Here is a 22,078-nt window from a genome sequence, read left to right as displayed (position 1 = left end):
TGCAATCACTGTGTGTTGCCGAGCAGGGTTTGTCCCAAATCCTAAATCCTTGCCCCAGTTTGCTCTCCAGATGCCTCTGGAGGTTATGCAAACAGTGTCAGCTTTTTAAGTGTCAATTTGTTGGTGACTGATGGGATTTGATGGCCTAATTCTAACCAGTTGTTACACCTGGTAAAATTCTATCATGTCTAAGCTATTTCTGATTTATTTGTTTGCTCTTAATGAAGGCTTCCTTGTTGCTGTGTTGGAAGAAAGCCTGTACGGGCTGCTTATGAACAAGGAAAACCTCTGGGAAAGCTAAGGGTTAACGTTTACAATTAACAAGTCTAATAGGTTGGGAACTCTCAATCTCAACCAGTTTAATCTCAAACTTGGTGTCATTGGATGCAGACTTGAGGTTTGAATCACATATGTGTCCATAGAACACTACAGCACAGTACAGGCCCTTCAGCCCTCCATGTTGTGCCGACCCATATAATCCTTAAAAAAAAGTACTAAACCCACACTATCCCACACATCCATGTGCCTGTCCCAGAGGCTGTTAGATACCCCTAATGTTTTAGCCTCCACCACCATCCCTGGCAAGTCATTCCAGGCATTCACAATCCTCTGTGTGAAAAAAAACTTACCCCTGATGTCTCTCCTAAACTTCCCTCCCTTAATTTTGTACATATGCCCTCTGGTGTTTGCTATTGGTGCCCTGGGAAACAGGTACTGACTATCCACCCTATCTATGCCTCTCATAATCCTGTAGACCTCTATCAAGTTCCCTCTCATTCTTCTACGCTCCAAAGAGAAAAGTCCCAGCTCTGCTAACCTTGCTTCATATGACTTGTTCTCCAAACTAGGCAACATCCTGGTAAATCTCCTCTGCACCCTCTCCAGAGCTTCCACATCCTTCCTATAATGAGGTCATCACAACACCTCTTCTGCCTCTGTTTCAGCTCATCAGCTGATGCCCTCACCTGTTCCATAGTTACCGCCAATGATTTCTTTTCTGTTCTCCATAAACTTGAGCTCATCCAAATAATTGCTGCCCTGACTCAAACTTGCAATGTCCTTTTAATCCAATTAGCTCTGCTGGCTGACCAACACTGGTCCTGGTTAAGCAATATCTTGATATTGGTACAGTATTCTCTTCCTTGTTTATTTTAAATTCTGCATGGACATGGCCATCACTCTTTCTGTAATCTCTAATTCTACAACCATCTGTGACATCTATGCTCTTCTAATTTGGCTTCTTAAGCATTGTTAAATTTAATTACTTTTCCACTGGCAGTTGTACTTCCAGTTGTCAAGATTCTCGGTTCTGGAATGCCTTTCCTAAAACTCTCTGCCTCTTTTTAAACTATTTTCTAAAAGGAGGGAAAATTGGAAAAAAAAAAACTGAGGTACAAAGGGACTTGGGAGCCTTCATGTAGGATTTCCTAAAGGTTAATTTGTAGGTTGAGTCGGTGGTGAGGAAGGAAAATGTGATGGTAGTGGACTAGAATATAAAAGCACGGATGTAATGTTGATGCTTTATAAAGCACTGGTGAGGCATCACTTGGAATATTGTGAGCAATTTTGGTCACCTTATCTAAGAAAGGATGTGCTGACATTCAAGAGGTTCCAAAGAAGGTTCACATAAATGATTCCAGGTTTGAATGGCTTGTCATATGAAGAGTGTTGGATGCCTCTGGGCCTGTTTTCACTAGAATTCAGAAGAATGAAGGTGACCTCATTGAAACCTATTGAATGCTGAAAGGCTTCGATAGAATAGATTGGAGAGGATGTTTCTTATGGTGGGGGTGTCTAAGACCAGAGGACACAGCCTCAATAGAGGGGTATCGTTTTTGAACAGAGATGAGGAGGAGTTTCTTTAGCCTGGAGTGGCAAATTTGTGGAATTCATTCCCACAGTGACTGTGGAGGCCAAGACGCTGGGCATATTTAAGGCAGAAATTGATAGATTGTTGATTAGTAAGGTTAAGAAGGAATACAGAGAGAAGGTAGGAGATTAGGGTTGAGAAGGAAATGGATCAGCCATGTTGAAATGGTAGAGCAGACTCGATAGGCCAAATGGTCTAATTCTGCTGTAATATTTTATAGTCTTATGGTCATTTATTTCTTTTATTAAGTTCCTTAATACATTTGTCTTTCAATAAATCTTTTGGATACCAGTCTTAAGGTGTCCTCATGTGGTTTCTATTCAATTATTTCTGGTTGGTGATACTTGGGGGCAGCTTTGCTGTGTAACAGTTCCTGCATTGTATTGTTTTACACTGCAGTCACAGAATGGTAAAAAGCACAGTAACTGTGAAGTTATAAGCTCAAAGCTTTATGTAGGAACAATGCCTCCAACCTGCCTTAAAATATTAGGGGATTTTGCAAAAGTGAGGAAATAACCTGTTTTGGTGTTCTTGACTGTGCACTGAGCCAATACTCTCTGCCCAAAAACTTCTCACATCCTACACCATCTCTTCAAATAGATGAGATTAATAGCTATACGAGTTACTTGAGTGAAGGTGAGTCTTCAGCACGTAAAGAAGTCACACCCATATGCCAAACTGCCATTTATTTCCGTTATAAAATACTGTCAGCAATGGTTTTTTTTTAACAAATCTGTTTTTAAACATTTCCTATACAGAACCACAGGTTCCTGTTATTGGCAATACCAGGCATGTAATAACGAATTTTAAAACAGCGTTGACACGAGTTTGCAGTTGCTGGAGTCTAGAGCAACAAACAAGCTGGTGGGAAGCTCAGTGGGTTGAACAGCCTCTCTGATGGGGGGGGGGGGGGGGGTGATGTTGACATTTTGTGTCCTTTGGCAGAGTGTTGACCCAAAATGTTGGCAGTTCATTCTCCCCCACAGATGCTTCTTCACTTGGATTCCTCAAGTAGATTATTTAATATTGTAGCAAAGCTGTGTACTCACTGAACCTCTGCTGGACAGAGGAGGATCACAGTGGTGTATGTTTCCTAACATCAGGGATGCTAGTTTGTAGTGAAGTATTCCTTCCATGATATCAGTTTTCTTGAACTTAAAGTAAACTCATTCATTGCATAATCATAGTGAACAAAGAATTGCTATCCATAGGTCTATAGATATGCAGAGTTGTACAGCATGGCATCAGACCTTTTCAGCTCATCATAGCTACACTAACTATTTTACTTGTCTATACTAGTCCCACTTACCTTCATTTGATGTGTAGACTTCTGTGTAGTTGGTCATTCAAGTGTTTTTCTAAATGTTTTGGCAATGTGCTGAGAGTAGCACAGAGACAGAATGGTATATGTTGTTGTTTGTATCTATTCCACTTTATGGTGCAGTGTAGATAGGCAGCTGCACTTAGAATAGGATGAACAAGAGAATCATTACCAGAGAAGTGGGCAGTTAGTTAAATCTGAGGGAAGTTGCATGATGTGGTGAATCTCTGGAATTCCTTCTGGTGGAGGGCAACTTGCTGGGATATATTGAATGTTAGGGCAGGCATGAGGGACCTGATGTCCTACTCCTGCCCCTATTTTCCTGTATTCATTTGCCGTCACAGGCATTCAAAGTCTTTTTCTCATATGAAAATATTTTTCATAAAAATCAGCAAATATTTTTGCAAATTAAAGGACTAAAATACACAATTAAAAACAAATTAAGTTAAGTTTAATCCAAGCCCAGCTTGGATTCATCAGGCAACTAATTTCCTAGTTCATTCTACTGGGACAGTTGTACTTACCCCTGTAGGGGCTCACAGGGAGGTTTCCCAGTCTGAGATCTGGGAGGCTTGTGGATATTTATGTTGTCTATGGGGAGCCTACTTATTCGGTGCAGTCACTCGGCTGAGGCTGATATTCCACAGCTTGAGGTTTAACTTGGAAACATGAATAGGTCATGGAATCAGCCCAGGAATCAGGGCAAAAAATCTACTCACTGTGATCATTAGAACAAAGCTTTTGACAGACAGTCAGACACACTTTATTGATCCCAAGGGAAATTGGGTTTCGTTACATCCGCACCAACCAAGAATAGTGAAGAAATATAACAATATAAAACCATAAATAATTAAATAATAATGTTAATCATGGTTTTATATTGCTATATTTCTTCACTATTCTTGGTTGGTGCGGCTGTAACGAAACCCAATTTCCCTCGGGATCAATAAAGAACAGGCCATTCGGCCCAACAAAGTTTGCCAAATTCTTATTCCCATAGTGTGTTGAAATAACCAGCACACTTAGATTTGAAAGTCTCTAAGGAACTACTCTTAAGTACATAACTAGGTAGCTTGTTCCATGTGTCCATAACTCGCTGTGTTAAGAAATGCTTCCTGATGTTAGTCTGAAATCACCCTTTAACCAGTCTCCACCTACGGTCCTGTGTTGACATTGATGGATTAATTTTGAAGCAGCAACTGGCATCCAATTTACTTATGTGCTTAATGATTTTGAACACTTCTATCATGTCTTCTCTCATTCTATGTCTACTTAGGCTAAAAAGATTTAATTCTTTCAATCTTTCTTAATAACTTAGACCTGGAATGAATCTAGTCACATTTCTCTCTCCAGTGTTTGCACATCCCTCACACAATATGGAGACCAAAATTGTACACGTTACTCAAGGTGTGCCCTCACAAGCACATTAGATAGCTTAAGGAGAACGTCTCTAGACTTGAACTCTTGACATGAGAATATTTAATCTGGGGAACATCCCTGCTGTAGTAAAATTGACATTTTGTCCCATCTTAAGTCCCAGTTAACTGTCTTGGCAGCTCTCTCCCAAATATCCCCACCTTTATTAAAGTTCCTTTGCCAAATAAAGCCTTGAAAGTTTTGTCAATAAAGCGAGGTAAAGATGGGCTGGGGGTAGGTTAATCTGGAGTATAACCTGACATAGAGCAATTTTGCCAGATAGCCCTTTTTAGAGTGTGCGATTATTATAATATTATACAGCTTTTAAAAATATTTGACATTATCTGAATTTGCCATTTATGCATCTGCACAGTCAACTTTTCTGAAGCAGTTATCAGTTTGCAGAATGGCATGTATTGAATTGAGCTCGAGGTTGTGTTGGAACGTGTAGTGCAATGGTGTTCTGAATCATAGCCATACACAAATGTTTAGAAATATTGGCTTTTCTATCTGCCGCTGCTCCTCCAGGGGAGAAAATCAGGATGTCACAGGAAAGCTGAATGTGATGAATAAATTCTACACGATTAGCAGGCAAATTAATATATTCTAGGGTGGGGCAATTAGACAATAATGATGCTGAGTTTGAAGAGTTCAGACTGTCATTGAGTCCCTGCCTTGACAACACATCTATGAACAGGCATCATGGCACTTGTTAATGTTTTGAAGTTCAGGGGCTCCTTTTGTGTTCATGTGTATTTTGCTCTTTAATTAGTGCTTCTGGTTAACAGAGGGTTAATGAGAGTGGATGGGTGCTGAGTAATACATGGAATTACAGAGAACCTAAATTGCGCCTGTTTGTCTCTCTAGTCTGTGCTGATGTTTCCTGTCACACATGTGCTTCCTCCTGTCTTGCTTCATCACGTCTTATCAGAACAATCTTGTCTTCATTTCTTCCTTGTGCATTTACTAAGAGCTTCAGCTCAGGTAGACCTGACTAATTTAGATCAACCACTACACTTGCAGGCAAGTTTGCATCCTAACCCTTACCTGGTAATCAATTAATTACATACTTGGTTTGCATTAAGTAATATAAAAGTATAAATTAATTTGTGCAGTAACAATAAACTTCCTTTGTGGCTAAAAGAAATGCAATTGCATTAATTTACTACAACTTAAATTCAGGCTAGCTTAGCATGGAGCCATACTGGAGAACGCAGGATTAGTTACATCTGTCCTACATAGCTAATTGGACAATCATAGTTATGTCACATAGAAACAGGCCTTTTGGTCAAACTGGTTCATCTTGACCAAGATACCACATCCAAGCTAGCCCAATTTGCACATGTTTGGGCCATAACCTTTTAACCTTTTCAATCCATGTATCTATCTAACTGTCTTTTTAAATGTTGTTGTGGTACACCAGCCTCAGCAACTTCATTTGGCAGCTCATCCTGCATACATAGCAATCATTGTGTGTAAATAAAGTTGCCCCTCAAGTTCTTGTTATATCTTTCCCCTCTCATCTTAAAACAATGATTCCATAACCGCTGGAGAAATACTGAGCGCATCCCATCTTTCTGTGCCCCTCGTGATTTGGATCCCTCATGATATAACAATCATGATTCTTATGTTCATGTAGACAAGAGACTCCAAGTGCTGGAGTAAAGCCGAAGGAATGAACCCCCTGGTTTCCTTGGCTGTGTAAGTCTAGGAAAGATGCTCTCCGGTCCTGCCAAACCCGTGAGATTGAGACGGCTCTCCCACCACACGCCCCGGTTTGTGTGGATGCTGTGTAAATTGCTACCCTGTTACAGATTAGTGCCATGAAATAACTGACAACACACTGCATCTGGTAAAAGGAATCGTATTTATTAACTAAAGGGTTAGTAAAGAAAAACAAAAAGAAAAGAGTCCATTCTAATTACACAGTCAAATGTGCACAAGTTGGAGCTCAGTGTTTCATCGTATTCACCGATCCTCAATCGATCTCAGCACCTCGAATCCTACGACCTGTTCTCTCCAGCATCCTCTCTCTTCATCTCATGCTGAACAAAAAACCCCAAGACCAACCTCAGGATCCCTCACCAGAAAAACCTCCCCACAGTTCCACCATCCTAATTGGATGGCACACATTCCTCATCATCCCTTATCTTCAACAAAACGGCGGAAAGCAGACCAGACTGCTCTTACAGAACTGCTGAATGGAATGCCAACAGTATAACAGTAAAAATATGAACCAGGGCAGTACAGGAGCAAAAAAGAACAAATTTGTAGGTGTAAGACTTGGTGGGGAAGGAATTGTAGATGTTTTGGTTCAAGGTTCTATATAAAGACTGACTTGAAGGGGAAGATACCTGTGTAATAAGGAAAGTGGGAAGTGTGAGCTAGGGATTAGTAGGTGATTGGTGAACTGAAGAAGGATGAAGGACAATGGGCAGATGGAGCCAGGTAGGGGAAGGGGAGGGGTGGAGTTGACAGACAGATGGATAGGTGATGGGTTGAAGCATGTAAAACAAAGGACAGATAGAACCAGCTAGGAGTGAAAGGGAGTTGGGTGAAGGTGGAGACGACTGCTGGAGGGCAACATTGTGTTTCTGCCCATTACTGAAATACTGCATCCCAAGCAACATCCTAAGATTGCTCTCTCCAGTGCAATCACATCCCTTATGTTGGGCAAGGACCAGATGAGGCCCTAACATTGGCTTCAGTTCAAATAAAGTTGTATAAAACATCTCACATTTGGTGCAGTTCTGCATTACAGGAATAATGTGGTGGTGTTTGCGAGAGGTTCAAAAGGATATTGTTAGGATTGGAGTATGTTAATTATAAGGAAAGGTTGGGCAAAGTTTATTTTCGGGAGTGCCAGAGGCTGAGGGGTGATCTGATAGATATGTATAAAATTATGCGCAGCATAGCTAAGACAGATAATCAGAGCTATTTTTCCACCAGTGTCAAAATGTCATATACTAGTGGGCATGGTTTTAAGGTGAGAACGTGAAAGAAGATTTGCAAGGCAAGTATGTAATTAATTGATTACCAGGCAAGGGTTAGGATGCAAACTTGCCTGCAAGTGTAGTGGTTGATCTAAATTAGTCAGGTCTACCTGAGCTGAAGCTCTTAGTAAATGCACAAGGAAGAAATGAAGACAAGATTGTTCTGATAAGACGTGATGAAGCAAGACAGGAGGAAGCACATGTGTGACAGGAAACATCAGCACAGACTAGAGAGACAAACAGGCGCAATTTACCGGTAGGTTCTCTGTAATTCCATGTATTACTCAGCACCCATCCACTCTCATTAACCCTCTGTTAACCAGAAGCACTAATTAAAGAGCAAAATACACATGAACACAAAAGGAGCCCCTGAACTTCAAAACATTAACAAGTGCCATGATGCCTGTTCATAGATGTGTTGTCAAGGCAGGGACTCAATGACAGTCTGAACTCTTCAAACTCAGCATCATTATTTGCCTGCTAATCGTGTAGAATTTATTCATCACATTCAGCTTTCCTGTGACATCCTGATTTTCTCCCCTGGAGGAGCAGCGGCAGATAGAAAAGCCAATATTTCTAAACATTTGTGTATGGCTATGATTCAGAACACCATTGCACTACACGTTCCAACACAACCTCGAGCTCAATTCAATACATGCCATTCTGCAAACTGATAACTGCTTCAGAAAAGTTGACTGTGCAGATGCATTACCAAATATAAATGGCAAATTCAGATAATGTCAAATATTTTTAAAAGCTGTATAATATTATAATAATCGCACACTCTAAAAAGGGCTATCTGGCAAAATTGCTCCATGTCAGGTTATACTCCAGATTAACCTACCCCCAGCCCATCTTTACCTCACTTTATTGACAAAACTTTCAAGGCTTTATTTGGCAAAGGAACTTTAATAAAGGTGGGGATATTTGGGAGAGAGCTGCCAAGACAGTTAACTGGGACTTAAGACGGGACAAAATGTCAATTTTACTACAGCAGGGATGTTGCCCAGATTAAATATTCTCATGTCAAGAGTTCAAGTCTAGAGACGTTCTCCTTAAGCTATCTAATGTGCTTGCGAAGGCACACCTTGAGTAATGTGTACAATTTTGGTCTCCATATTGTGTGAGGGATGTGCAAACACTGGAGAGAGAAATGTGACTAGATTCATTCCAGGTCTAAGCTACTAAGAAAGATTGAAAGAATTAAATCTTTTTAGCCTAAGTAGACATAGAATGAGAGAAGACATGATAGAAGTGTTCAAAATCATTAAGCACATAAGTAAATTGGATGCCAGTTGCTGCTTCAAAATTAATCCATCAATGACGACACAGGACCGTAGGTGGAGACTGGTTAAAGGGTGATTTCAGACTAACATCAGGAAGCATTTCTTAACACAGCGAGTTATGGACACATGGAACAAGCTACCTAGTTATGTACTTAAGAGTAGTTCCTTAGAGACTTTCAAATCTAAGTGTGCTAGTTATTTCAACACACTATGGGAATAAGAATTTGGCAAACTTTGTTGGGCCGAATGGCCTGTTCTTTATTGATCCCGAGGGAAATTGGGTTTCGTTACCACAGGGAGTGGTAGGGGCCTGAAAGGAGGCGGCTGAAGTATGGTGCCAGGGGAAGAGTAGGCACCCGAAGCATGGTGCCAGGGGAAGAGATAGGTACCTCAAGCATGGTGCCAGAGGAAGAGATAGGTACCCAAAGCATGGTGCCAGGGGAAGAGGTAGGTACCCGAAGCATGGTGCCAGGGGAAGAGATAGGTACCCAAGGCGTGGTGCCAGGGGAAGAGATAGGTACCTCAAGCATGGTGCCGGGGAAGAGGTAGGTACCTCAAGCATGGTGCCGGGGAAGAGGTAGGTACCCAAAGCATGGTGCCGGGGAAGAGATAGGTACCCGAAGCATGGTGCCAGGGGAAGAGATAGGTACCCGAAGCATGGTGCCGGGGAAGAGGTAGGCACCTGAAGCATGGTGCCAGGGGAAGAGGTAGGTACCTCAGGCATGGTGCCGGGGGAGGAGGTAGAAGCAGATGTGCTAACAATGTTTAAGGTATGTTTCAATAGACACATGAACAGCAGGGAATAGAGGGATATGGATCTTGAGCAGATTGGGATTACTTTGCATTTAGGTTGTTTTGCACAGGCGGTTGTGGGCAGAATGGCTTAATCCTGTGTTGTCTTGGTCTCCGTTCTGTGGAGTTGTAGGAAGTTCAGGCTAAAGTAGGATGGAGGTGGAGTGAGGAAGAGCAGTGTCACTTGCCAATTTATCTGGGTATATGCACAGAAACATCAATTACCCTGTCTGCATTTAACCACATTTGCTTTGTTAAAGTCGTAGAGATTATTGTCAGCAGTGCAATCACAATCAACACTGGGGCAAAAATTTAAGTCTGTAGAGTAAAACATTTGCTACAGATTCTTGGAAAGTAACCTGTCTGCCAATTAACATGTCCTTTTCTTGTTTCCCAGGGCGAGCCAGTAACCTGAAGCCAAAGATTCACATGTACGACCACATCACCAAGTATGAAATAATGGTGCCCCAGTGGCTCAGCTCAGAACCTCGGGAAAGTGTTCTGTCTCACAACCAGGTACAGGAAGTTCACCTGATAACTATCCCATCATGTTAATTAGACCAATCAACAAACCACTTGACAAACGTATTAGGCAAGTCCCACATAACCTGATTACTGAATGAAGTTTGTTAACTCGGTAACAGGGCAGTTATGCTGTGTTATATTAATAACCACTTGTATTGTTCTATTCTAATTATCAGTTGACAAATTCTAACACTAATCAGGAACAGGATATTTATTCAATACCCCAAGATGCAAATGGCAAGCCAGATGCTGCCTAAACCTAATAGTAATGTGTAACTTACTTTATACCTTGTGATGACTCTGCAGGAAACCCTTGAGGACAGGTTACACAGCTGGTTCCTCCGTGGCTGGATCCTCTGTGCTAAGGTTCAATACTGACGGCACCAAGCCAAAACAGAGGCACATGTGTCCACCCTGCCCAGAGTCGTGCGCTATGATTTTAGAGGGTCATAATACCTTCAAAATTTCTACCGTGTGCTGAAAAGCACTTAATCTTTGCTGACCAACATTCTAACCTTGCCATTACTTTCTCCTGATAATTTCATAATTCCGTGTTAGAGAACAGAAGTGTGCAGAGTGCCAGAAGATAATAGAGCTGCGGCCTGAGGGCTCTGGTGCTGTCTGTGTGGAGTTTGCATGCTCTCTCTGTGACAGTGTGGGTTTGCCCAGCTGCTCAGTTTTCGTCCTGCGTCCCTAAGGCCTGTGGGTTGAAAGTTTAATTGGCTGGAATAAATGAATCTCTGTGTGTAGGTGAGTGGTAGAGTGGAGGTGGGGGGGGGGGGGAAGCTGCTGTGGGTTGGGGATTGTGGAGGCAATAAGACCATAAGATATAGGAGCAGAATTTGGCCATTTGGCCCTTGGTGTCTGCTTCGCCATTTCATCGTGGCTGATCCAATTTTCCTCTCGGTCCCAATCTCCTGCCTTCTCCCCATATCCCTTCATGCCCTGACCAATCAAGAATCTATCAACTTCTGCCTTAAATATACATAAAGACTTGACTTGCACAGCTGCCTAAGGCAAAGAATTCCACATATTCACCACTGTCTGGCTAAAGAAATTCCTCCTCATCTCTGTTCTAAAATGATGCCTTCTATTCTGAGGCTGTGTCCTCTGGCCCTAGACTCTCCCACCACAGGAAACCTCCTCTCAACATCCACTGTCATAGGGCCTTTCACCATTCGATAGGTTTCAATGAGGTCACCCCTCATTCTTCTGAATTCCAATGAATACAGGCCCAGAGCTATCAAACACTCTTCATATGACAAGCCATTCAATCCTGGAATCATTTTCATGAACCGCCTTTGAACCCTCTCCAGTTTCAGCACATCCTTTAAGATAAGGGGCCCAAAATAGCTCACATTACTCCAAATGAGCCTCACCAGTGCTTTTTAAAGTCTCAACATTACATCCTTACTCTAGTCCTCTGAAATGAATGCTAACCTTGCACTTACCTTCCTCACCACAGACTCAATCTGCACATTAACCTTAGGGAATCCTTCACAAGGGCTTCCAAGTCCCTTTGCACCTCAGTTTTTTGTACTTCCTCTCCACTTAGAAAATAATCAACCCTTCCATTTACCAAGCAGTAATAAATCAAGGCAACTGGACTTGCTGTGTTGTTTGTATTGTCTTTCATTTCTTCTACCAAAATGAATGACCATACACTTCCCAACACTGTATTCCATCTGCCATTTCTTTGCTCACTTTCATAATCTGTCTAAGTCCTGTAGTCTCTCTGCTTCCGCAAAACCGCCCCTCCACCTATCTTCATATTGTATGCAAACTTTGTAACAAAGCCATCAATTTCATCATCCAAATCATTGCCATACAGTATAATGTAAAAAGAATCGGTCCCAACACAGACCCTTGTGGAACACCATTAGTTACTGGCAGCTAGTCAGAAAAGGCTCCTTTTATTCCTACTCTTTGCCTCCTGTCAATTGGACACTGCTTTATCAATGCTAGGATCTTTTCTGTAATACCATGTTAATAGATTGTTGAGCAGCCTCACGTGTGGCACCTTGTCAAAGGCCTTCTGAAAATCAACTGATTCTCCTTTGTCTATCCTGCTTGTTAATTCTTCAAAGGTTTCCAACATATTTGTCAGGTAATATTTTTCCTTGAGGAACCATGCTGACTCCAGCCTATTTTATCATGAGCCTCAAAGTACTCTGAAAACTTAACAATCGACTCCAACATCTTCCCAACCACTGAGGCCAGACTAACAGGCTGCTAGTTTCCTTTCTTCTGCCTCTCTCCCTTGGAATTGGAAGAGGCATCCAGTGTATTCAGCAAGTAAATGAAAATCAAATAGATGGTAGATCAGGAGTTTCCAACCTGGGGTCCATGGACCCATTTGTTAAAGATGGGGGTCTATAGCATGAACAAGGTTGGGAACCCTGCTGTAGATGCTGGAAATCTAAAATGAAAGCAAAAAATGCATTTTCTGTTTCTAATTTGCATTTTTGCATTTCTTTTAATTTACCAGAAGTTTTAATTAGGTTGTAAAAAATTTAATTCATGCCAGAAGGCCACGTATAATCGAGGTCAATATTAAAGTAGTATCTTTCTGGACAAGACATTGAATTGAAATTGCTTGGAATTGGTGGGTTGTCTTTGATGGAGTTTGTCTTTGTTTTGTTGAGGAGAGCCGGTTTGTGCTCACTGGAGATTGAAAGAATGAGAAGGGTTTGATTGAAAGATAAAATCCTGAGGTATCTTAACGGGGTGGATGTGGTGAAGATGGGAGAATATAGAAGTAGCTGTCACTCTTTAAAAATATGGGTCAACGAATTAAGGTATAACGGAAGCAATCACTTTCTCAGAGGGTGGTGAGTTTTGGTACTCCTTTCCTCCAAGGGAAAGCAATCTTTGTATATTTTAATACAAATATATCTCGATTTTTAATAAGGAGGTGAACATCTTGGGATTGAGGTCACAGCTGAAACAATCACAATCATATTAAACAGCAAGCAACCTAGTGGTCTGCAGCTGTATCTAATTTGTACATGTGCATGAGAACATGTGTACTCATTGGATGGAATAAAAATATACCCCAACACTCTTTGGAGGTAAGGGGAGACTTGTCTCTGTTGTCAAGACAAATATCCAAATCTATACCTGCTCACTCGGTCATTCTACTACTTGTGGGATCTTGCTGTGCACATTTCAGCCACTACTTTTCTCCATCCCAGGACAGTGACCATGGAGAATTTGGCCATGGTTTGCTACAGAATGTCCACTGCTCTGGATATAAATGCAAGTTTTTTTCCAACTGTTTTATTTTCGGTGAGCCTGTTCTCATGTTGACATGATTGTCACTTTGCCTAGTGTGCAACTGAAAGAGTGGGTCACATTTGCAAAATTGTGCCTGAAGACAGACATTTAATAGATGCAGATAAGGGTCTCCTGGCCTGGAAAAGCTACCAAAGTTTAGTGGCTGGAAATTGGTGCAATGGAGACCAGTTACTTCAAATGACTCAATCTGCAACTCAATAAATTAAATCTGGGGTGTTTTTCTCTTTCATTCCTCTCTCCACCCTCCCTTCCCATGCACACAGCATCCGACATGGGCAGAGATCCGGGTCACCGCTGAAGGAAGAGACCATGTTTTACAGATCCAGAAAAATGAGTAAGTACAGCATGTAATGTAGGAAGAGAGAGCATTGCGGAATGAGAAGGATGTTGATATTGGTTACAGGATACAAATGATATATTGAATGAAGTGTAAAATAAATATGATATACTGTATGATATGTTGAGCTCTCAGCAACCAGTGCTGAGTGTAGGATTCGGTAACAGTCAAGGTTGAAGATAAGAAAAAAAAATTATCTTCATGCTGAACACTGAACAACAGAAATGTAATATGAAATGGAAAAGATTTAGATTACAGAATACGAGTTGCCATTGGCTGCGGTAGAGTTTGTGTAACTTGATTCAAGCAGTTTATTATGGGAATAACTTGAATCATAGATATGTACAGGAGGATACCATACCCCTCCAAATTACTTTCTCACCAGTGCCAGCTATTCAATTCCTTTACGGTTTCACAGATTGATTTTGCTTCCTTCACCATTGAGTGAATTCTAGACATAACTACTGCACGTGTGAGGGGTAGATGTTTTTCTCACTTTGTACATATCTTCTGCCCAATGATTTAAACTTGTGACCCTTGTTCTTGAAACAACTACTAACAGGAATAGCTTCTTGCTATTAACTATGTCAAAGCCTATCCTAATTTTGTACCTGCACCTTTATCCATTCTCCTCTCAACCTTCCTTGCTTCCAGCAACTCCAGCCTCCCATTCAAAATCTTGTAGCTGAAACCTTCTTCCCAGGAACCATTCTTTCCTGGACCCTTGCCAAGAACTTCCTTTGTGATGATCAAAATCGGTTGCAATCCTAAACTTGTAATCAGATATCTTCCTAGTGATTGTGCTCTAATACTTCTATTGCTGAACCTCATTTACATGCCCTGCCTCTTTCCGGGATTAATGCACACTACCATCCTGAAGTATCTCATTTTGCACAGCCTTTGGAAATATACCACTTAGTCTATGATGTCTCTCTTTGTACACCTCACCCTTTCCTATATTTGTACTTCAGCCACCACATATCTGCCAATTCATTCAGCCTATATTTGCCTTCTTGAAGTCTCACTGTTTATCAGGATTTGTCAACTGCAGATTTGGAAAATGTATTGTGCATATCTACTTATAAACATTAAATGGAGCTAGGACCGTGTTGTGACCAGTGAAGGCCCACACACATATGTGTTGGGATTAAATCTATTTATAATATTTATTTGTATTACACAATAGAATACAAAACCACCACATTTGCAACAGTCATTGGCTACACTATAATCAGAGAAAGAGGAAATATCAATCACAGAATACAGTATTAGTAGAACTGTGATATTTTTGGCCAGCTGAGCCAATACTAGACCTGCAAAACAATTCTTATTTAATTCCTTACCACAGAAAAGATGATATTATGGTATAATACTGGATAATTCAGCTACTATATAGACAGCCACACATAGTAAAATTTAAATCGCCTCATTCAGGTCTACAGATTTAATCACTGCAGGGGATTTCTTAGTCTCAATGGATATCTTTCCAAACAGGAGAAATCACTCTGTTTGGCGGGTGAGACTTGTAGCTGTGAAATCTTAGAAAAATTAGAGGTGTATAAGATGATGGGATGTATTGATCATGTGGATAGTCAAAGGGCTTTTCCCAGGGCTGAAATGGCTGCCACAAGAGGGCATAGGTTTAAGGTGCTTGGGTGCTGGTACAGAGGAGATGTCAAGGGTAAGTTTTTTTACTCAGAGTGGTGAGTGCGTGGAATGGGCTGCCGGCAACGGTGGAGGAAGTGGATATGATAGGGTCTTTTAAGAGACTTTTGGATAGGTACATGGAGCTTAGAAAAATAGAGGGCTATGGGTAACCCTAGTACTTTCTAAGGTAGGGACATGTTCGGCACAACTTTGTGGGCCAAAGGGCCTGTATTGTGCTGTAGGTTTTCTATGTTTTTTTCTGTGTTTTAAGCAATCTGAGGTTGTGGGGCTTCTATGGTGGCTGTTGTAGGAATTGACTTGGGACTGCAGACAGTGGTTTTGACAGCTCTGGACAACTTTCTACTGGACACGTTGGCATCCTGAACAGTGCGTGGCAAGCTGCTTGATCTGCTGATCTATCCCCGGGCACCAGACAACGCATGGAGCCAACACTTTCATTTGATCATTCCCAAATGACCAAAATGTAATTAAGCACCTCTGACATTTCAGCTGTCAGCTTAGAGGGTTCAACAACTTTCAATCCGCACTGGTGAACTTGCATTTCTGCTGCACATTCCAGCCATTTTGGGTTCTCATGTTGACCTGAGACAGTGTGGGATCTTTTCTGATTTTGCTTTGTATCATCTCTGCCATGATATGGAGACATTCAGTTTGTCATAGGGAGAATATGTCAAGAGAAGTGTTTTCTTTTTGTAATTCTTTTCAGTTACTTCCTTTTCCAAGGTTGTGCAGGACAGTCCATCAGCATTTCCATGATTAGTCATCCTGTTGAATTCAATTTTGTACTTGTGTCCTCCAAGAAACAGAGTCCATCTCTGCATTTGTATTGCTGCTGTTTGCAGAATACCCTTCTGTGGATTAAAAATGGACTCAAGGTCAATTTGTGCGTATTTTTTCTCTGCAGCGGCATGGGAACGTGATGCAAAAGCTATGGGGTATTTTGGAGATGTTCCTTGTCATCCAGATGACACCGAGTGCCTAGAGAGCCATGTATCTTTCTGCCAGAGTACAGATACAGATGTAGCTCCAAAAATAAGCCTATTGTAGCAATAAAGCCTTTTGTGAGTGTAAATGGTGAGGAAAACTGGTAGGCCTCAGCTAAGTCCACTTTGCTGAAGTGTTTTCCTTCAAAAAGGTTTGTAACGATACCCTCAATTCTGGGCAGGGGATAATGATCGACTTTCAGTACTGGGTTGATGGTGACTTTAAAATGACCACAGGTCCTGACAGGCCCATTCTTCTTGGCGACTGGGACCACTGGGCTCCACTCAACCCTGCAAAGAATTCCTTCAGCCTCTATGTGATCTATCTGACTAGCTATTTTATCACATATAATATAAGGAACTGGACAGGCTTTGAAAAACTTGGGTGTGGCATTTTCATTTAATACTATTTTACACTTGATGTTTCTGTGTTTTCCTAATGCTGTCCTTGAACGCTGCTGTGGCATCATCCAATACTTTTCTTAGTTTGCTTTCAGTTGTTTTTATTGTAGGGGATGTGGCATGCAAATGGTGGATGGATCCCTAATCAAGTTATAGTTGTCTCAGCCAATCACAACCCCACAATGTTGTTCCTCCTATTTTTACCACATATAAGCCCAACGTGGCTTGTTGGTTGCTTTATTTCACTGTACAAATGTCATTCCCATGAGTTACCTTTTCTCCAGTATACATTCTTAGTTGGAGACCTGCAAAGTTTCAGTTCAGTGTCTATGAAATGCCTTTCAAACTTATTTTGTGCAGTTACTGAAATAGTTGAGCCAGTGTTCAATTCTATTTTAATTTTCCATTCACTTCAGGTGCAAGCCATATTGCTTGTCTCTTGTTACTTTTCACATTTTAAATCTTAAGGCTGCTCAGTCCTGTGTCACTCTTATCCTTATCATATGTTTCAACAGCATGCAAATTAGTGCTCTTTTTGAAACTGCAGCGTGACTTTTTATCTTTTTCTCTTACCCATGCAGTCCATTTATCTTTGTCTGCCGGACGTGTTCTTTGTATGTGTCCTACTGTGTTGCAATTTCTGCAACTTTTGGCTATAAATCTGTATTTGGTGAATTTGCCACAACAGTAACACAATCTGTTTGGTCCATGTTGGCCTCCATCTTGATGCTGCAATTTTGTTCACACTCACTTTCATTCCTAACTGCAACTCAACTGCATCTCTGGCTGCTGTCTCCATTGATACAACAATTTCAGCTGCTCTTCTAAATGAGAGTTACGCTTCTGTTAGAGGCTATTTCTTGTTAGATTCCAAAAAACTTAACAATCTCTCAGTGCATTAATTCCATTACTGAAATTATAAAACACAGTTTCTTCAATTCAACTCCTTAAGCTGAAATGGACTCCCATGCTTTTTGATTGCACTTTTGAAACCTAAAGTGTTCTGCAATCAACAATGGTTTCATTTTAAATATTCCTTCATTACTTACACAATATTGGCAAAGTTCATTTCAGCTCATTTGGTTGGAGCAGTAAAACTGAACCAAATGTTATGCTGTTGCACCAATTACATTCAGCAAAACTGCAACTTTTTTCTCATTGGTATTCCATTTGCTTTAAAATACTGCTCAATTTATTCAGTATGTATAATCCAGTTATCTGTTGTGCAATCAATCTTTCATCTATCTTTCCTTTGTAGCCTGCCATTTCTGCTTTTTGATTTATTATTATTATTATCATAACCATCACACGGTACTCAATGTTTATGAACCTGTGAATTCCGTCCATCTACTTCCTTTGTTTTTAACTTGACTGTCTCTCCCCCTCTGAAGAAGAAAACATGTTGTGCTTTTTTTTCCATTCAGACATCTCACTGGGCTTTAACAGTTACGTAGTCATCTTGGGTTCATTTTAAAACGTGCTCATCGCCACTATTGTGTTTGGTAATTCCATAAGCTAACAAAAGGAAGAACACGGGAGACAGGAATAAAAGTGGACTCTTTGTTTTTACTTTAGTGAGGAGCTCACATGTGATGTGGTGGAATAATAACATATGCCATTCATGTGCCTCATACATATAACCTGTAATGAGTTAAGTAAACAATGAATTATGCTTAGTCAAGCAATAAGGTATATTTACAAAATTACTCAAATATTACTGAAATAGTAAATATACAACAGTAGGGACACTGGTGGGGCAATGAGATTGCTTTGAGTTCCAGCATAAATTCAATGGGACAAATAGGAAATGCATCACAGTGAGCAAAGCTGTATGCAATGGTTTGCACCAATATATAATGTATATACACACACTAGTACCACTGAAGGTGCAGATTAAATTTGCTAATTGAGTATGGAAACTTCAGACACCCATTTATACTAACTCCATTTGTTTCCCCATATTACCATCAATTCTCTTTAGTTCTCCAGGTTCTCCGTGCATCCACCTACATATAGGGCAATTTAGAGTGGTCAATTAATTTACCAACCCATAACTCATTGGGGTATGGGAAGAAATTCAGAGGTAGAACATGTAAACCACACAACCAGCACCCAAGTTTAAGATGGAACTCTGGAGTCATTGCACATTAATCTCTGGATTGGCAGTACTTGTGTCTTAAAAAAGAAATCTTGGATTCTGCTGGAAGAAGTGAATTTATTATTGAATTCTACTGATTTAATTCTGGTTTGAGGATCTGCAGAACCCATTACAAAGCAGTCTCATTAACTTGCAGCCTGACATATCCACTCGCTAATAAAATGAACCAGAGCAGTAGATGAACCTGTTTTCGTCCAGAGTCACTGACCTAATATAAGCTGCTTCTAATCAGATATCTTGTTGTATTTATAGACATTCCATTAAGTATCTTTCTTTCATTTGAGTTGAGTTTGGTAGACCCTTGACAATCAATAGCTCACATTATAACAATATGTCAATCAATTAGTTCCAGGTTGTGCATAAGGAAGTTGGTAACCAGAAGTGAATCAGCTGAATGGAATATGCTTTAGACCTTTCATGTTTTATCCTGTGTTCTTCAATATTCAGCATTATTGAACCCTAAAGCAAGTTCCTCAAGAATTAAAAGTATTTTAATCTCACAGAAAAACACACCTCAGTTGAGAAAGAGTGAAAGGGATTATTGATCAGGATACTGTTTGTCATCTATTCAGATTATCAGTGTATACTGAGGGATGAGTTGGGCTGGTACTTTCAGTGCATTGAGGAATTGTTACATAGATAGAGGTGTTGAAGTTTCGAGAGGCTAATTGAACACTGCCTTCTTGTGTGGTGAACTTGAACGATCCCATTTCAAAGAAGAGCAAGAATGGAGGTTTATCTCTCGTATGTTGGCTACTATTGATTCCTCAGTAATGTTTTCTTTTAAACAAAGATATGTTTGATTATCACATCCTTCCTGCTTGAGCGAGCTTGCTCAACACATTGGCTGCTGTGTTTTCAGCATTTCAGCAGTGGTTGCACTTCGAAAGAGCAGGTCCAGTCCAGCACAGGTAAAGCCTTCCCTACCATCTACACAGAGGGCTGCCACAGCAAAGCAGTACCCATGACCCAGGACATGCTTTCTTTTTTGCTGCTACCATCAGGAAGAAGGCACTAGAGCTTCAGGACTCACACCACCAGGTTCAGAGGTCGTTGTTACCCCTCAACCATCGGGCTGTTGAATCAGAGGGGTAACTTCACTTGCCCTATCACTGAACTGTTTCCACAACCTATGGATTCACTTTCAAGGACTCTTCATCTCGTGTCCTCTATTTATTGCTTATTTATTTATATATTATCATTATTTCTTCTATATTTTTGTACTCACGCAACTTGTTGTCTTTTGCACACTGGTTGTCTGTTGTGTCAGTGCAGTCTTTCATTGGTTCTATTATGGTTATTGGATTCATTGAGTACGTCCGCAAGAAAATGAATCTTAGGGTTGTATATGGTGACATATATGTACTTTGATAATAAATCTACGTTAAACTTTCAGCACTGACCAATTTTACTTGTACTTGTCTAGTTACCCAAAGAGTAGCAATTAAATCCTACCCTTTCTCTTTTGCTGCCTCTTTACTTTCAGAATGAGAATCAGTATCGTTTACTTCTATGATGTGAAATTTGTTGTTTTGCGGCAGTAGTATGATGCAAAGTTATAAAATTACTATAAATTGCAGAACAAAAAATAGAGCAAGAAAAAAAGAAATAATGAGGTAGTGTTCATCAACCATTCGGAAATCTGACGGTGGAGGGGAAGAAGCTGTTCCTGAATCATTGGGAGTGGATCTTCTGCCTCCCTGGTGGCAGCAATGATAAGAGTAAATGTTCTGAATGATTAGGGTCTTCAGTGATAGACCTCTTGGATTTCTAAGTCTGACAGGATGGTGTAAAATTGCTTTCTGTTGAGGAGCATTGAAGCACAGAAGACATTATTATGTTAAAAAAAAATCTAAAGAACATGCCAATATAGTTCCTGTCATTTAATGTCATGGAATAGCCCTGTTTATATTGGAAAACCTATTAACTACTAAATCCAGTATCTCACAGGATTCCCTGTTTTGTCTGCTTCTACCACCCTCCTCCCCACCCCCCACCCCCAACCATCCAAGCACTCAAGCAATGCCTGTTTTCATTACTCCTCATGTAAACCAGTTGATATCTCTCATGACAGATCTTGGCACTATGCCTCAAATTAATGAAATTAAAATATCAGCATTCTCACCTTCCAAATAAAAAATGCTTGCACTGCAGCTATAAATTTCAGTGCCAATCTGGCGATCTTTCTCAGTGTGTTCTGAGCAACAATATGAAGATCTATCTAGGGAATGTCAAGGAAGTTGGTTTAATGGGATCTGGAGTACATTGTTTTTATTAAAAAATGATTCATCCTGTGCCTACAGCAGTGATCTCATAATTTCAAGGACTTCAGCCTCATTAGCTGTAACAGTTTCTCTTTTGAGAAGTTGACCTTAAAATTGAACATGAGCCAGCTTATGCATTGATGAGAGTATTTTTGTTGGTCCAAGAACTATTTAATGTGCAAAATCATTTGTCTCAATGGAAGTTCAGGGTTGTCTTTTTAACTATAAAAGGTCACATAAAAGGATTTTATCTGCAATTATTGTGAGGTGGAGAGTTACCATTAATAGCTGACTTCCCAGAAGTACTGTAAAGTTGTAGGATGCCATTTTAATGTAATCACTTTTGTGTGGTGAACAATTCTGGGATCTGGAAATATAATAACAAATGCAACATTCATTCCAAGATAATTTTATAAAATAATTCTAATGCTGCATAAAGAGTAAGAGTACTCAGAATCAGTTCTGACAAATTAGGTCAAATCAGTCCATCTGATCAACACCCCTTCCTTCACCATAAAAATCCATTTCTAGCCACATGTCCCATCCACATAAAGATGCATAGAAAGGCTGTTACCTCCAACTATCCCTCTAAGCTACACTCTACCCAGATTGGACATTAGTGTCATTTCTTCATTGTCCCTTGTTCAACACCTTTCTTACATTGAAGAAGTTGGGATTGACACTGACTGTTACCTCATGTTTCCAAGGATAACTATGGATGATGAATAAATACCAGCTTTAAAATGTGAATCAGATATTTCCTATA

The 22,078-nt window shown here is 40.4% G+C and overlaps 1 protein-coding gene across 1 annotated transcript in view; it reads left to right on the top strand.

Moving 5' to 3' along the window:
• adam19b (ADAM metallopeptidase domain 19b) overlaps positions 1-22,078 on the top strand; it is a 194,753-nt gene that overhangs the window by 40,504 nt on the left and 132,171 nt on the right. The window contains exons 2-3 of the mRNA XM_073067881.1: positions 10,076-10,194; positions 13,764-13,834. Coding sequence (XP_072923982.1) covers positions 10,076-10,194; positions 13,764-13,834 — 190 coding nt within the window. The remainder of the gene's footprint in view (positions 1-10,075; positions 10,195-13,763; positions 13,835-22,078) is intronic.

Source organism: Hemitrygon akajei, chromosome 15 (assembly GCF_048418815.1).
Source record: "Hemitrygon akajei chromosome 15, sHemAka1.3, whole genome shotgun sequence".
In the NCBI taxonomy this organism is placed as follows: Eukaryota; Metazoa; Chordata; class Chondrichthyes; order Myliobatiformes; family Dasyatidae; genus Hemitrygon; species Hemitrygon akajei.
Note: the sequence above shows the minus strand (reverse complement) of the source record. Positions and strands in the feature narration are given on the sequence as shown.